Below are 18,368 nucleotides of genomic sequence, written 5' to 3'. Positions count from 1 at the left end.
ATAAAATACACTTTTTCAAGACTTGTATTTATTCTTCTGTCATCCCAGTGTCACTTTTGATCCATCGTGTCACAGCATTCAGAATTATTGGCACCCCTGGTATAGACAAGCTAAATGTGAGATAAATAAATCAAGTAATCAGCTATAACCTTTTCTTGGAAAGATGTGAAATATTGCATCATGAGTTGAATAAATCTTTTTAAAGATGATTACAAAATTGTTGGCACTTTGTCAGGTTTTTGGCATTCATGCAAAGCTTACTTAAGTCCATTTGACTTTAATGAGAACTGCTTCAAGTATCATCGATCAAGTTAATGCGTCCACCAACTTTGAATGACAAACTTTAACTACTTTAGCAGCAGCAGATCTGGCAACCATCGTTATTTAAAAGAGGATAATGAAATCAGAAAACATTTATCTAAACAAATTATGTGATCATGGAAAAGTGTATTGCATATAGCTTGCTACTTGGTCTGTTTACCTTTCGTGTCATCTGCACCAAATGCCAAAAATTCTGGGAGGGGAGGGGCACTTTAAATACAATTCAGTGAGAGAAGTGCAAACATTTTCATTTAGGCAATTATAATAACAACACGCATTCTTCATTAAGAGAAAGTACGATGGGTAAAGAGCTCGGTCTCACTGACATCCACTCCCATTTCCACTGATCAAGTTACCATTATTGCAGGCAACTGAAATTAAACCCTGTCACATTTTCAAGCCATCACATTAAGTAATAGCCGCAGCGGGATATATTATTTTGGATAGCTCTAATGACTTTTGTTTAAAATCATATCCTGGTAATTCAATGCGAGTCCCAGTATCTGAACTTCACATGGAAGGTCTGGCCACAAGCTGTGGACACAATTTAGGAATCAATCTCACCATCCAAGCTATTTCTCATCCTGAGAGGCTGTAAGGATGGTGATATTATATACCCTGTCTGTCTGATATTGGCAACCAAGTTTAAAATCATTTGGCAGCTCAGAGTGCATTAAGAACCCCTTACATGAAAAACACAATGATTGTGTCTGTTTGTGTGTGTGAGAGAGAGAGAGAGATAGAGAGGAAGAGAGGAGGAGAGAGTGTGTATTGCACTTCTCAACATCTTTAGTTAGAGTACAGACCTAGTTGTCTAGAGTTCAACCTGAACTCGTCAGCACCATGGTTACGTGAGTGCACAGTGGCAGATGGGGGCCTCTTGGTCTGCTTCGTGTTCCCGCTCTGGCTGTCTGGCTCTGGGTTTTATCTCTCTGCAGTCAGCCTGTTACGCATCAGATATCACGGCTGCTTTGGCCTCTCCAGCTTCATTAAGGGCTCTGCGGTGGTGTCCGAGTCGCTGTGGTGCTTTCGCTCTCGAGGGGTCTCAACTTTGCTGCAGCGTGTCCACGAGGGGGAGCGCATGTACCCACCTCTGGGCAGCATAGGCTGGTGGGAACCTGGGAACACACAATGACCTGTGACCGACAGGAATGCAGTGTTGGCACAAGGAAATCACTTTGCACCCTGTCGTGTTAAACATAACTTCAGCCTGAAAATACAGTTGTTTTGATGTTTATTGGCTTCAGTATACCAAGCTTTACACCAGCTTAAAGCATATTTAGAACTATTTCCAGAGCTCAACTGTTCAAATGCAACAAAATCATGCTGAATACCATTGCTGCTTGCTTTCTTCCCAACCATTAAACACCTTTAGCCTATTGCAAGCCTGCACTCACACATATGTATTAGCCATTTCTAGACAGGCCACAGATTGTTGTTCATTCAAGATTACCGGGGTGACAGCGAGTACATTTTTAAGGATTTACACATTCCACACTTACATGTGAAGTGAGATAATGACAAGCTAAGATGGGCTAAGAAATAGTTTGAGAGATCTGAAATTATTTGCAAAAGCATTGAACACACAAAACACTACTTTCTGTTTGTATGAACCAATAAATACATAATTATCATAAATAATCTCTCTGCTACAACTCAGAACAACTTATACCAACTGTTTCTTTTGCTATTTTTTTAATATTTGCCATTCACAGATCTTTTTTCAGCTTTGTTGTCATTGCCTCTTTGTACCACTTGGTGGTGATGTCCAACCTGTCAGGAGCACAAAAAGGCAAGAGGTGTAAAGACTGATGGAGAGCTGGAAACTCACTCTGCCTTACCCTGCCCGTACCAGTCCAATGCTAGGTCTCTTAACTGAAGGTCATACTAAGTACCTGGCTTATATTTCTCCCAACACCACATCCATATCCTCACACATATTAGAGACTTGGAGACGATAAGAAAGAGAGAGAGAAGGGGGAGGCACACAAGAGGTATTGATCTCAGAAGATTGATGGCGTCTTGGACTTTAATGAGAGAGAAGGGACAACAACCTCCTCAGCAGCATAAAGGAGTCTGCTGCAGCAAGCGCCGTGAACACCTGCTGATTGACGGGTTGATGTGTTTGTGTGGTTACAGTACATATCTGCATGTCTGCGATGTGTCTGGGTTTTTTCATTCCTTATGTGCATTCAGATTTATGTTGACCTGTGTTTACCCTGACATCTAATTAAAAGACTTAATGACATGAATAAATTCATACATGAAAATAATTGAACTAACGTACAAAGGAATGTTTGACAACCTGAGAGGTAAAGGAATTGGATTCCTCCCCACAACATACAAAGATTTCTTCCTTTTTTCTCTCCCGCTTTCATGCAGTCACATACACAGAGTACCCTGAGCGATGGGGTACTGCACTGTATTCCGTCTGTGCTGCTGGCTAGCAGCCATTATATTTTTCAGTCAACATGTTGCTGCATAACTTAATGTTTCTGAGACACTAGCCTCTGCCAGAGAAAGGAAAAACAGGAAAAACATTTGTGTACATATGTGCACATGCACAGTGGGTTACAATGCTCTTCTCATTAAACTAATTTAATGGAAACAACACTTCTTTTATGTGTGCATACTATTTCTAGCACAGCACAATCTCTGTTTGGGAACTGGGACAAGTACTTTTCAACTATAACAATCTGTAATGTCCTTAACAGCCTAAAGCGGCCCTTAAGGTAGTGAGTTGAGCTCTAATTTGACCTTTCATATTCAATGGAGCTTTATTGAGTGTCTATAAAAAGTGGTCTTGTTGTGGTCCTAAAGGATAAATGAATATTTAACCAGTAAATTACCCAATTCAGAAATCTGCTGCTGCACTGCCTCTCAATGGGCTAACACTTTACAACAGGCATCACATCTGGCTACAACCTGAGCAATTACATTATTGCAAGCGTTTGACAGCAGATTTGAAACACCTGTTTCGGCATTAGGGTGTGCCACGCCAAGGCTTTGCTTGGTTTTGTCTGTTGTAAAGTTGTGTTTCCAGTAAGATTTTTCTGTCCTCCACGACAAACACCAAGCACCAACTGTCAGAGATGAGACCCTCTCGGGAGACATGTCTGGTTTAAAAACTATGAATGGACAATGAATCTCTGTTTCTGTTCCCTATTTTCTGCATCACTTCATCCCTCTGCATGTCTACTCGTCTAAAAATCCTTGCCCAAATCCCTAAAACAAATACCCGTTATAAAACAAGACTAATAATAGTCGAACAGAAAAAATGTCAACCAGACAGAAAAACAATAGATTATAGTCTGCAATGTCATCAGTTAAAACCCTGTTACTGCTCCAACGACAAAGAACAAGAGGCCAAAGCTATGCCTGGGGTAGTTTTTTAGGGATGTAGTAAACCCTTTGGTTCATGAGGCTCATTTGAGTATAAAACAAAGAGCAAACCTACTGGACAGAGTCAGCCTTTTGTTCTGTGCCTCTGGAGCTGCTCTAGAAAAAGACGCTTGATGAAACACTAAGTACTATATGTTCTCCTCTCGCTCGCTATGAAATACAACTTATAATGTTCACTAACTATGGTTGAACTGTCCATGAAAAATCCAATTTGAATCATGCTACCAAATAGTTGAAAGTAAAAGAGAGACACATGGGAATGGACAAGGGGAAAACGGAAGACAGACAGCAGAGTAAACAAAACAAACAAGACACAAGCATCTATAAATAATGTGCTAGTGTTGTAGATTGGATTATGATGACTGTTTAAAATGTATTTGCAGGACCAGGCCACGTTTACAGCAGGCAGAAGTGAATAATTCAAGAAGAACCTACTTTTAGCATGAACTCGCTCACTCATCTTTCTCTCTCATCTTCCTTTAACCTCTTCTTCAACTCCTAAATGCCCTTAACACACTGGCGCATAATCAGCAGTTTTCCATAGAGACTAATGCTTACAGAGCACAGCTCAATATTAACTCTTTGCAACACAACCTCCGTCACAAATAAAGTGAATCAAACTCTTTCACCCCTACAATGAACTTAATGATGACTTTATGGACAAATAAACCCACATACTACATGTTGCATTGTTGCTGGCAGCAGATTAAATAAATAATAATTAATTAATATAAAGATTTGTTACTATTATTAACAATTCAATTATGATTTTTAAACCCATACATTTGTATAAAATAATGATGGTACTCATATTACGCCACAAGACACCATTAGTTTAACTAACATAATTTGACATAAGATTTAATTTTCAACGCCACCTCATTTTGGAAAAATTCTAAATATTCATTATATTATTCATGAGTCATATTAATCAATTAAATCTTAATCTCAGGGTGCTATGGAGTCCTTATTAAAATGTACAGGGACCTATTATTTCATAAACACACAGGTCAAATAATCAAGTTCTTTATAAATGAAATATTTATTGGACTACCTACATAAACAAAAATACTAAACAAAAAATAAAGGAATAAACTATAAATTAACAAAATAAATGGAGTGAATGAAGAATATGATGAAGAGTACAATGAATAACGAAGAACCACAAATAAATGAAAATAATTGCATGTGACCACGTGGATCAGTGACTCATGTCATTGACTGATGGCAAAGGGGGGTAGAGTGGTGGTGACCACCCTTCAGTGTCAATGTCCAAAGTCTAAGTGCAGTGTAGAAGAGAAGGGAGAAGCTCTTCTTGTTGCATTTTCCTTCTTGAAAAGGGGCCGCAGTTTTATGGTGGGAACAGAAAAAAAACTACCATCTTAACAACTATCTCAATTATTCAATTGTGTACCTATTTACATAATAAATGACTGGAAAACATTCATCTCAACATGTCAGCACCAATCAGTGTCCTATACGAGAGGCAAGATAGGGAGCGGATAACGATAGCACAGCACAAGCACGTGAACATCTGTATCAGACAGTAGAATATCTTTGTTCATGTGTGATTTAGCTGTTTTAGATTATCACACTGAAAAGTGTATTTTTACATTAAGAATGCACAAATTTTCAAATGTAAAAATGACATGTAAAGGGGCAATGACTCTGCAAGGTACGGTGAAAAACAAATGAGCAAATCAAGCGTTAGGGTCCTATTGTCCTCGTGTAGCCCTATACGTTAAACACTTTGCAGTTGCCCTACAGTGTCCGTCTGCAAACTCTCCAAAGCAATCTTTGTGGCTACATTTGGGATTGTTATCATTCCTCTGTTAAATCTGTATCTGAGGCAGACATGGAGAAAGAGATTGGAACTGAAGGATAAAGACAAGCTGAGAGACATAGGGTGTAGGAGAGGAGGAAAGTGTCTGTGATGAGTGCGAGACAAAAACAGCACACAGGTATAAGTGAGAGATCTTTTGGAGCGATGCTGCACAAAATGATACATCTCACGTCAAAAGGTTAAAGACGTTCTAGAAGGAAGACATTTTTGCCATGCTCTCAGATGGCTGATCTATTTTTATTCACATTTTATGAAGGTAAAAAAAGAGTGAATGACACACCCTGCTTTTTTGTGAGGTTGTCACTTGCATTATTAACAATAAAAACAGATCATCTGAAAATGTCATTTTGAGGGTGCAAACTTTAATCATTGTGGAGATTTTGTTTTTCTCACAGATCGGAGGCTGTGTAAATGAAATCATTTTACATCATAACAGTAGTATACAGCTGTACGTCTCCTGACAGCAGGACTTCAGCTTGATTAGCAGGAGAGCGGATGTGAGGTCGTGGACTTAATGCCTCTTGGCTGTTGCATCTCCTGCATCTGGCTACTGAAAAGCAGCTGTGGCCTGCAACTAACAAGGGCCTGAGGGATCTTGGTGTGCCGGTGTTGGAGAGCAGAGCTGAGAAGGTGGGACAAGCTAAAACTGTTCTGCTGTGGGAACATGTGTTAAAAGAGTTAATATGTTTGTCACATATCAGCATAATTTACCGACTTGTTGTTCTCACATTCTGCTAGTACAATTCTTCGAGATGCATTGGCGTACATGTTTTAATATTTTCAAATTTGCATTTGAGAAGCTGCAAAACATTTTGGAGCCATCATTATTAATCAAACTTCACTAAAGTGAATCAAATCATGGCAGAGTGTGTTATATAATGATGAGTCAAATCTGAATCTCATGTATATATGAAGTCATCAATTCATGGATAAAATAATGTTATAAATCCCTTGATTTCACTTTTTAAAAAGGAGCTTAGTCATGTCATGTTTTTTAACCGGAAGACTGACTATTTGTGATTATTCTATTGCACCCCAGACTATCAACTCTCCTGCAAGATAAATGAAATAAACAGACTTCAGTGCTGCCAAGTCATGCTGTACACTACCCGCTAAGCACCAAACAGCAGGAAGACACAGTTAGCGCCTAGCTAGTGAACACAGTAGAGTATCCAGTGCAGCTCAGTTTTTATAATAACTCCAGATGGTGATTATCTAGACGACCACAAAGCTGTCTTACACTGCAGTTGTCTTAGCACAATAAACTGAGAAATAAACTGAGTGAGACTTAAGAATCCTGTCAGTGAATATTTTAAACTGAAACAATGTTTTCAATTTTGGTTAAGCATTTTACATGATGGTACTCTACACTCAAAAATGCACAAGGTCTTACTAAGAAACAAAGAACATGTTTCTGTCTTGCACATAAAAGGGCCTTTTCACTTTAATTTAAATAATTGGCTGTGGAGCTGCAGACAGCAGCATGGCACAGATGGCCCACTGGGACCATAACTCACACATAACAAGATGTGCCATGATATGGAGCATTAGTAATAAACAAAGAGATAACATTATTGTTGTTAAAGAAGTGGGAGATAAGAAATGTAAGATAAGACTGATAGAAGCATATAGAAAGTATTTAAGGAAAACTTAATTCATAACGTTTTAAGTTGACCGTTTCTCCACGAGAGTGAAAAGAATGCATGACATCCTGCACTCTGTTTCAGTGGATCCAAACAGTGGAGTTAACCATTAGGTTATCTTTAAGTCACTGTTACCAGAATGATAAATATCTATTTGAAACTATTGCGTATTCTCAGCAAAATTACGAGAATGGGTTACACCCCTAGTCAGTTACAGCATCATCATTGCAAATCTAACATTTTTACAAAAAAGAAGTGATGTTTTAAACTTTTTGATGAGCACAGTCGATGCACAGACTATAAAAATATTTGTAAGACATTGTCTAAACTGTTTCAGTGGACCTTTAAATCTCGAGCTGGCATGACATCCTGTGTGCATACTGAGAGGCAGGAGTGTCTGAGGAAGCGAGGGTTCACTGTCCGCATGTGTGATGAGGCTAGCAGGTCATAAATAAAACATGGCAAAGATTTTGTGCATCCTTGTGTGTACTGGGAGAAAGACGTGCTACAGTACCTGCTGTCTGTTTGTGCATGAGGCTCATTGTTTTCTTCATTCCTGCTTTCCTGTACTGTTGAAACTCTAAATGGCAATTTGATTGAATCCAATTTAAACTGTTTCTCATAAGAATCAAACAGCGTGAGGCCATTTAAAAATGGAAGTTTAACCTTTTGAGGGCATTTATTCCAGACACTGTGAAATATGTTTTTGATGAGTCCCTGAAGGGAGTCACGTGGCATATTAAATCATTATGGCTCAGCAGGCCTTTTTAGGACCCTGCCGGGCCATAATGATGTGAAACTCTCTCTTCCCCAGGTCACTGAGTAATACCACACTCAGAAGTAGTGTTTCATATTTCCTTTTGCAGGCATCTTTACCCCTAAAGTCACTGAGTTGAGGTAGAGGTCTGCAGGGAGGGAATTTAATTGGGAAATGCCTCCCTCACCAAACAAATGATACATGATAAAGTAACACACTGACCAAACCAAGTTTTTTAAATACAAAGCTAGAGAAAATAAAATATCTACAGGAAATTGTTTTTAATAATTTGAATGAATTAAAATCAGTGCACGGGCCATAGAAAAGCAGATGTGTCTGCATGAAGAGGCTCCCCTTCCCTTCATTTTTCAAATATTTGTGTTTCTTGTAATTCCCTTTTAGCAGGCCTTACCTGCTGGGGACTCGTTGTGGTTTTCCTCATCAGAATCAGCAAAAACTTCGGCCAGTTCCTGGTCGGACATGTCAGTCAGCTCAGTCAGATCCAAGAGGTCAAAGTGCACCTCCAGAGAGGACACACTACTCAGTGGTTCTATGAGGCCGAGAGAGAAAACAGCATACTTTTAGTCTGCAGGGAGGTTGAAGGATTAAAATCAAAACTTGTTTTTTTATTACAGTGCAGACGAAAAGCGGCTCTTTAAAAAGAAGTGGGGGATAGACTGCATACATGTTCAACACAGAGCTCCTCAGCCCATCATGTAGCACTCTTAAATCTCCAATAGTACTGATAATCAGATCAATAGCTGGCTGTTGCAGTACTATTATAAAATTGATTTTGAAAAGGAACATATTTACTCTTTTATTCACTTTTGTCTAAGTTCTCTCTACTTCAGAGAAATAATTCTAACAGACACCGAAGATTAATTGAATCTGCCTCAGAGCTCGCCACTGTCGTCAGTGTCTTTGTTGCAGCATGGCACCTGTGAGTTTATGCAGGCAGTCAGAATTGAAGAATTTAAACAAGAGCTAAAGTCAGAGGAGATGAAAATAGCCAGTTCTTTAACACATTGTGATCTAAATCTTTCCCCTGGGTGTGTTGCACCTGTTCATTTAAGCACAAGATTCCTCGGCAGACAGGAGCCACTACTGCTGCACCCAACAGGGTCAAATTCACATGAGGCGTCCGTCAGCTTGCCAGGCTTTGCATTCCAATCAGGCTGAAATTTTAAGGTGATGTATGTAAAGTGAAATGTATTCAAAGACTCTGTAATAAATACATAAAGCCTAGCGAGGGGTCCAAGAGCATCTGCTCGTCTCAGCATCGCTCAAGTTAGGAACTGATCCTGTGTAATAGAGCTGAACTAATCTAACATTATAGTGAGAAAGATGATTGGAGACTTCATTAAAGCATATGTAAGTGTTTGTATTTCCTTATGAAACAATGGATGCCTGCCTGCCATGCAACATCAAGTCTGAAACATTGCACTGGTCGTTTGTGGGCTTCACTTTGTGGAGAAACGACGGGTTACGTGACAGGTTGAAAGCTGTTACTATCCCATGTCGTTTGCCTGCTGTTTTCCAGGCTGTTTAAGACAACGCATCAAGTTGAAGAGGCAAAACCCATTTTCCTGCTTCTGTTATATCCAACTCCCTGCATCTTCCTTCAGCAACTATTGATTTAAACAAGAGTGAGCATTGTTCTGAAGCAGTGGCTGGTCATTGTGCCATGTTTCAGAAAACATTCAACACCAGAAATGCAATGAGATAGGTGGAATAAAAAAAAGGAAAAAGTGACTGAGTTTTTTACTAAGTAAAATGCAGAGACTTTGGAGTTTGAAGTCTAAAGGCATCCTCAGCTGTCCTTTATTTCACCCAAAACCATCTGCTTTACTGCAGAATTCCTACTTGTATTCATAACCAGGACTGGGTCACACCCCGGTCATGACCTAGCTACAAATGATATGCAGAATTATTTACAAGGCCAGGGACCATGTGGACAGCATATAAAAACTCCATGGGAAAAAATAGAAATTTTGATATCAACAAAGTTCAAATAGGGACAGAGAATGGCAATAAAGATGGAGGAAGACTAACAAATTAAATGGAAGAAAGAGAGGAATAGAGGTGACTAACTAAAACAAGTGATTTCTTATCTCTGCAATAATCTTTTGTGGGATCCCCCAGGGCTACAAGTTAGAAATATCAATGCAAACGCATGTTCTTTTCTATTCTGACATTATATCACAAACACACCCTACACTCTGATCTTAATGTCGGAAGATATATATGAAAAGCAAATCGGTATCTAGAGTCCTAGAGATCTAGAGATGGGGTCACACCAGCCACAACCCTGCATCAGACCAGTGGCATAAAGTAGGGGGGGGCATGGCCATTTCCCCACTTCCAACCTCCCCACTACAGGTGTAATCAATAACATGATTATGGCCGTGTTCCATTTAGTTGTGCCAGGCATGGGTATTGTGAATGCTGGCTCACCGGAATGAGTGTGACATACTTAATAGAGGGACCATAATTAATCTGATCATTTACAGCTGTGTATATCCAGCTATGTGACTGCTATGAAAGGGTCTTATACTACTGTCACTGTCACAGCTGGTAATAATCCTATTAGGTTTAATGTAGTCTTTCATGCTATTCCCCAGTTCTATTTAGATCATGGAAGGTTTTACTGCCAAAGGACACTACATATGGCACTTTTAACACCTCCTAATTGTGAGCTCACGGATTAAGCTACCACTTAGATATGGAATGATTTTAAGTTTTTATTGAACATACTTGAGGCTTGGATTGTTCTACCTTCATAATACATTGCAAATATAAAAGCTGGAGACTTGACTTCACAGTACTCCTTCACAGCAAAATAATATATTCTAAAAGACACTTCATAGAAGGGTTAAGCGAACGAGTTTCCCTTGCCACACCATTAACCGCTGCACCACATATGATTAAGCAGCCGCAATGGAAAGCAGCATCCAAAAGTCAGAATTAAGGACATTTGTCATAGTGGTTGATTACTTTCAGTGGAGAAACACTGCAATATGAAATGATTGGTTGACAAAAATCAAATAAAACCAGTTTGTTTGTTCTTCATATTTTTTTGTTACTTGCTTTTTGACTGCGTTTGTGAATATATTTTATTTTCCCTTCAGGCTTAAAATTTGCCTGCTGACAGCAATCCCCCCTTTTCTGGAGGAGTGAAGAAACTGGAGGCAGTGAAACAGGGAGTTAAGAAATTGTGGAGGAGGAGATGAAGAGAAATTAGGGAGTGGCAGGATGATGGGAGAGGAGAGATGGACAAAGCTAGTTAAGAGGATAGATGTTAAAGAATAAGAAGGAAAGGAAAGCGAGAGGACGTAGATGAAGGAAGGCATGATGTAAAACAAAAATGGTCCCTGCATTATTTACTACCATTATTTTCAATAGGCTACAAGGTTATTCCCATTCTGCTGTGCTTGTTTTTTAACCACCTCTTCCCCATCTCTTTTCTCCTCTCCCACACCCTGTCTCCTTGAATAATTGATCAGTGCATTTTCTCTCCCAGGCAGACGCACTGAAACAACTGCCTCCATCTCAAAGCCAATCAGGGAAGCTTTAAGACGCCAGTGAGGAGGACTGACAAAAGAGGGTTCACACTGAGACTAAAAAAGGACATTGTGCCTGAAGCAAATGGATGATGTAAAAGACCACTGCCTCTTCGTACAGCAAGCATACAGCCTGGTGGCCAGCAAAGTCAAATTTGTGTCCTATAATCCATTCCCCTTCTTAGCATATTCTTTTTTTTTTTTTTTAGCATGCCCTTAATCTCACACTCAGTATTCATGACTTTGAAGTTAATGTGTGTGAAATAAAGGTTTCTTTGATTTACTGAAAGTAAACTAAACACAAATAATTGTTTGCATGCTGTCAATTTGTTGTTCCATAAAAAGGGTTTTCCTTTCATTTTCTTTCCCTTTACTTCTCTGTCCCTTACTTGCATGTAGAAAGGTACAGATTGCTTCAACAGTAGGAACAAAGAAAAGGGAGGATGGGTAGAGGGAAGAGTTCAAATTTGGCAGAAGCAATAGGGGAGTAGAGGGGATTTGACTACATGCTGGGTGTGTGTGATCCTATTCCCTCTCTACTGGCTCATCAGTGCTCTGAGGTCATCAGTCAAGCCTGACCAGCTGGTAATGATGACTGGGCTCTGATGGAGGAAAGACGTTTGATTGATAAAAAGCTAAGGTATCGAGATAGTATATTAAACAAGCAATGTAAAACAATATTCTTTTACAAGTGTTTAGCATTTTATCCTCACAGTGACTGAACATACAGGCACTTTTCTATACTTGTCTTGTGCTAGATATTTTATGTTACATTGTTTGCTAATCAACAACAGACAGGTAAGAAAACTGTATTTTTAACTTTGATAATGCACAAACGACTAAGTCCATCAAAATTGAAACAGGTCGCCTTGATGAAACACGTAAAACATACTGGGTTTACTGGGCTGTAGCTGTGTGGTATGTTATAGCATAAGCTGTAAAATAAACTCCACTAAAGTTTTTGAATCCCACAGTTCCCAGTTCTTCCCTTTGACTACTGTTTTCTGCTATTAAAGATCAATACAAACAGATGAACACTTTTTCGCATTAGGACCACTGCACAGCAGTCACCATACATTTTTAATCCGTCCACCCAATCGCAATAACAAAAGGGAAAATGTATCCGCAATGCAGTTTTCTATGTTTTTCTTAATGCATTAGTGCATCTATTATACTTGCACTTTGTTTTATTTCAATGATTTAGTTTCCACTTGCCCACTAACAACTTGCTCCTCTCTGGGATATCAAAATGTTTGTCTTTTTAAGGTAAGCTGTTTGCTCCAGGCCTAAAAATAAATGTTGCCGACATCTCAGGAGCAACTGCAGTCCCCCTTTTTGGAGACAAAACCGCAGCACAAGGCAGGAATTTGTTTCTGTGACATTCAAGATGAAGCTGCATTGTGGTTCTCTGGACAATAACCTGAATGAATAATCTCCATAGAATTTAAAGAGCATATACATTTAAATGTGATTCCTGATCTCTCATTATAGTGGGGGAAATGAATAACAAGGGGGCCGATCATTGGGATTTCATTTTTTCTCAGGATGGAATTTTTACTTTCTTTCTCTTCATAGCCACAAATTATTATATAACCTGCCAAGTTGCACGGCTAGTTAGTGGGTCACCTTAAATCATTGAGACACAGACATTAGCCTGTGGATGAGTTGTTTCTCTGAAGAAGTGTGGTTAGTGAAGCAGATAAAGGTTTTCTTGTCAGCCGTGTATCTGTCTCTGTGCCCTGGGCTTTGAGTCTGGCACGTACAGAAGCCTCTGTATGGTACTGATGCACAATGAGTCCTTTCAACCAAGACTAAGCTGCAGTGGTTTTTAAGAATGTGGGACCAGAAACCCTCAAATAGTCTGCAATCATTCAGTGGGTTTAAAGAACAGATACGATCAACCTGTAATCTACTGGATGAGGCTGTAGATAGCCCAGAATTTGAAATGTTATATGTGTTATATGTCTGATTCATTCTGTGTCACGTTACTGTAGATTGATTGACTGTCTCTTTAACAAAAGCAGGATATCCTCTGCCCTCCTTATTCAACATTCCTCCTCTCCTTCCTTGTATTCACTTGATATTGATCAGGTATCTTGCTCAAAGCATTTCCACCCACAATTAGCCTGTAACATTGCAAACCATGAATATTCATCTCTCTTGGACTGTCTTAATATCACCTTCTCTTCACCCAGCTCCCCCGTTACTTACGTCTCTTTTCCGTAATGTGCAGCAGGCTGGCAGTGTGCCCTGACAGGCCGACCTCCTCCTCCTCCCCTGCTGGGCGGTGAAACAACTCCTTGGATAGGTCACCTGAGCTGGAGGGCTTCAGCAGCTTCTGGATGTCTTTATTGGGCTCTATCAGCACACATAGAAACAGAAACAGATAGTGAGAAGGAGCAAAGAGGAGAAAAGGGTGGAAATATTCATCATAGTTTGATTTTGAATACAAGATTACATTAAAAATGTGTGCTTTAATTAACTAACATCAACTACATCTAACCTAGAACAATTTAAGGCACCAAGAAACTGCAGTAAAATCTACAAAGACACATCTTGGGGTAACCCAGGGAGGAAATCACTTTGGTGATCCTAAGTACTGAAAGAAGTGAATGTTGGCTTCAGTGTTTGAGTCGTGTTCAGTAATTATCCTAATTATATAGCAAATATTATATTTTCCCATTTAATTTAAAATCTAAACCTGGCATTAATCCCCTGGTAACTGCTTTACCTGTCCATTGAAATTCTTGGATATCTCAATCTGTTTATATTATTTATAACATTCAGTCTACACACTCTGCCTTTTGTCGATCCTGTATCAATTTCTGTTCTGTATCCATTTGTATGAACAGTGTCGAAAGTTTTATAGATGTCCTTGAAAGGAGATTTGTTTACTTGTCTGGGGGCAAACATCTAATTCAACTGTTGTTATAAAATTGTGATGTTAATGTTTCTATATAAAAAAAAATCCAATAGTCTAGTCACGTTCTTCAATCTCCAACACCCATTCAAAATAGGAAAAACAAGTTCACAGGGACTATTAACAAGTCTGAAAATAGAGGGTACTTAAAATAGCATCCCTTCAAATGCAGAAGCATGCACGATATGGGTTGGCCTGTTTGACACAACTAAAACCCAGTGGGAGATGCGATGAGGCTGAGTGAAGTAAGGACAGGAGTAAGGAAGTTCTGCACATTTAACTGAAAGATTTCAGAGGACTGAAAGCAGCATAAACTGAATTTCTAAATTGATGAAGGCTGAAGTAAGCTGAATCAGGCATGTTGGATAAAATCCCACAATGGGATCAACAAATAAACTAGTACTACAGTTTAACAATGACATTTCAAAGACAATTATAATAGAATAAAAATAATCTTTGAGTATGGAGGAACATTAAGAAAAGAATACTGCAGAATGGCTTTTTTACGATAATATGCAGAGTTGATAGAAAGACTTGTGGGAGTAGAGCAGATTCCTGATGGGTGTCACCAGATGGCTGGTGAGGCTATTTCTACTTGCAGTATGCTCCTAGACAGTTGAATTTCTCATTTTAGATTAAAAGGGTGTTACAGCCAAAGCCAATCCAAACATGATGGATTCTGCTTTCACCCTGAGGAGCACAGTGTTCATCGGTGGCTATTGATTTATTTTCCCCAGCGAGGAGCCACAGAAACAGAAATACTATAAAGTTACCTCTGCTGTTATAATGAAATGTTTGTTCAATATTTAAACTAGAAGCTTAGGTTTTCATTTCAATCACCTTCTTAAAAAACACATTTCCCATGTTTTAATGTAGAATACACATGACCTTATGTCACATTCTGTGAGCTCATTTATGTTCAAATGTTTGGTGGAAGATGAGTCTGGCTGATGATTATCAGTGGCAGAAGAAAAGCGCTGTGTGTAAAGCAGGACAAGTTCACACAGATGGCCCGGTCTAGCCACCACCTGCTGAACTGGCTGTGAAGAAAAACGAAGAGTAAACAACAAGAATGTTACTGTCTTTACTGTGGGTGAAAGACAGTGAGCGATCAGAAAAGTGGTCTTTTCAAGCAATGGCTGACCCTGCCTCAAGCTGTCGGTTGTGAACCAGCAAACCATCCAAGGACAGATGGAGAGAAATAAAAGAGAGGATGAGAACGATGTAGTGTTCATTTGCCAAAATTTTTATCAAACTCAGTGTCGCTGTTCAATAAATCAATTGCTGTTTGGAGTGCAGGCAGGAGGATTTAACATCCTCAACACCCTTTTTCGCCAGGTCATTTTACTTGCTGATTGTTCTCCATCTTCTGTACTTTTTTTGGTATACAATACCCTTAGCAATGAGCATTTCCATACAAATTTCTTAAAACAGATGACTAGATTACTGAGCAGAGAGAATAGGTAAAGTAAATGTTGACTCCAGAAATAATTTTCCTGAACAGTTTATGGTGTTGTTGGTGCATTTTCTAGCAATATTTAATTCCAAACCTCCCAAGTAAAGCTAGAAATGCTACCACACTGCTCTCCAGAAGTCACCATTGTGACCCTGTCTGTGATACATCATCATAATGATGTTCACTCTAATTTAATCTCATCATAATGAACAAATAATACCCCAATTTTTCATGGGCAGGTAATTCTGGCCGTCAGCATGAACATGTAGAAACTGCCTGTAAACAATGATAAGTGGAAGAAAGCCATGGCAGGAGAAAAAGGATTTCCCATTATATCTGCTGGAATTGCATCTTATAGTGGCTGCAGAGACATTGTTTTACCCCCAAGGTACAATAGAGTAATAAAGCAGAATTGTATTAATGGTTGAATGCACACTGTAGGTTCAAATGCAGCTGATATAGACACAGTTACATCATCAACCCTTTGTGAATGTTTGATTGTTTAGATGTTAAAGTGCATTAGTGGCACCGGGGCATTGTGCAGGGCTACCACACAGCACCGGCTTCTCTGGAAGTCCCTAACACAAAGGCCATATTCGTCCACTATTGTACTGCTATTTGTATTTCATCAGTCCAGCTTTTGCATGGTTGACTACAGTGTGTGGATAAAAAAGACAAGATAAAAAAGACATGTACTGCTAGGCAATAGATTAAACATGAAGCTTAGATATAGAGATGAACCCTCCACAATTGGATCCTGTCATAGGAAAATTATCAAAGACAGAGTACTGGTGCACTGCTATATTTAAACATATATCAGTGACTATATCTTGCCTAGACAAACCCCAAAAAATGATTTAGATGATCTAAACCAGCTCATCTGACAAATATGAATCAGTCCCATCATTTATAAAGCGTCCATACAAGTATAAACACCCTGAACATGCTATTGTAAGAGAGACACTGACTTACAGCAGTGAAACAGACACTCTTCAACAACAATGCTAATGTGACAAAAGCCGTGGCACAGAGAAAAGAAAGAATAAAAAACGTCTCTTACCTGGGCTCCCTGCCCCTCCCTGAGCCTCCATGCAGCTCAGCCGAGAGTGTCTTGCTGTTCACCACACCAGCATCGGAGAGTGGAGGAGACAAACGGGGAGGGAAGAAGGGGGAGGCAAGGGAAGAGTGTGTCTGTGTGTGTGCATGTGAGAGAGAGTAGGGCGGGGTGGGTGGGTTGACACAGCGAGAGCTCTGCTCTCCAAAGACTCCTCCTTTTTTTTTGGTCCTCCGTTGTTCTAGATTTCCCACACAGGTGATGTTAGTTTCTCCTCTCTCTTTCTCTCTCTCTCTCTCGGTCAACCTGCCCTGCTCTGCCTCTAGAGCCGTCTGAATGCTGCACTGCCTCACAGAGCGAGTCCACCAAAGAGAGGGAGGTCTGGGAACAACAACATCACTGCAAATTTTTATGCCACTTGTTTTAGTAAATGTAGCATTGTGAGGTTTGGCTTGGTATGTACAGAGTACACAGAGAGAGATCCAGGGCAAAAAAAAATGGGAGGGGAGAGAGAGAAAAAGAGAGACCGACAGAGAGAGAGAGAAAGAAAGAGGGTGGGCTGGGCTGGCAGCCTGCCCAGACTGAGAGGGAGAATGGGGTGTCAGGGAGGTCTATGGACCACTGGAGGGAGGAAAGTGTGTGTGTGCGCGCCTGTGTGTGAATGAGTATCCCTGTGTGTACGTGCATGGCTGTGGCATAATAGTTTGTGGATATACTAGAAGGCAAGTTATTAAACCTGATGATCGGTCAGTTTATGTCAAATATACACAGCTCAGGCATGGTGCCTGGATGACATTAGGACAGATAATCAACAGACATTTATGGCAATCGAACACCGTTTAATGACATGACAAATAACAAACTCTCTTACTGGTCTGTGACAGGTTGCAGGGTGGAAATCTGAATCCCACCTTCAGGGAAGCTGGAAATGGTGCTTTTGTCTGCTGAGGGGAATCTGTTGGTAGAGCTCGCCCTCTAGTGGCAGAATCTGACATCATCATGTAGTTATGTGATATAGAAAACCACCAGAAACAGGGTCACACCCTATTTATACTTCTGTGACTAGAGTCAGCCACAAGAAGCAGTGAAAGAAAACTAAGAGTATCTCCTATTTAGTTATAAAACATAAGATTCGATTTGGCAGCTCAATAAAGGTGATTACTAGCATCATCCGGTCAGATTTTTTTTTAATGGTAAATGGACTTGTACTTGCTTTTCTAGTCTTCCGACCACTCAAAAGCACTTTAACACTATATATCATTCACCCATTCACGCATTTGTCTGATACTTTTATAACCAATTACCAACTAAACTAATGACATTCCCATCAGCCCCAGATATACCTTGTGTTTATTGCCATGTTAGCACCCTAATATGCAGCTAAACTAAGACTGTCACCAAGGATTGCACAT

General features: G+C 39.7%; 1 protein-coding gene across 1 annotated transcript; it reads right to left on the bottom strand.

Moving 5' to 3' along the window:
• Positions 1-23: 23 nt before the first annotated feature.
• dbndd1 (dysbindin domain containing 1) lies at positions 24-17,906 on the bottom strand. Its single transcript, XM_054618675.1, has 5 exons — positions 17,828-17,906; positions 16,963-17,337; positions 13,738-13,884; positions 8,379-8,516; positions 24-1,439 (listed from the first exon to the last, which is right to left on the bottom strand). Exons 2-5 carry the CDS (start codon positions 16,991-16,993, stop codon positions 1,282-1,284), a joined length of 474 nt encoding a protein of 157 aa, XP_054474650.1. The 5' UTR covers positions 16,994-17,337; positions 17,828-17,906; the 3' UTR covers positions 24-1,281.
• Between the last annotated feature and the right edge of the window lie 462 nt (positions 17,907-18,368).

Source organism: Anoplopoma fimbria, chromosome 2 (genome assembly GCF_027596085.1).
Source record: "Anoplopoma fimbria isolate UVic2021 breed Golden Eagle Sablefish chromosome 2, Afim_UVic_2022, whole genome shotgun sequence".
NCBI classification, from domain to species: domain Eukaryota; kingdom Metazoa; phylum Chordata; class Actinopteri; order Perciformes; family Anoplopomatidae; genus Anoplopoma; species Anoplopoma fimbria.
The sequence above is the reverse complement of the archived record's forward strand: the minus strand, read 5'-3'. Positions and strand labels throughout refer to the sequence as shown.

Bases quoted from the DNA above. Each gene is read 5' to 3' on its own strand.
- dbndd1 (XM_054618675.1), bottom strand. From the start codon at position 16,993: ATGGAGGCTCAGGGAGGGGCAGGGAGCCCAG. The intron at 13,885-16,962 runs GTAAGAGACGTT...GTGTGCTGATAG, and splicing joins GGGAGGGGCAGGGAGCCCAG to AGCCCAATAAAGACATCCAG. The intron at 1,440-8,378 runs GTAAGGCCTGCT...GTGTGTTCCCAG, and splicing joins CCACAACGAGTCCCCAGCAG to GTTCCCACCAGCCTATGCTG.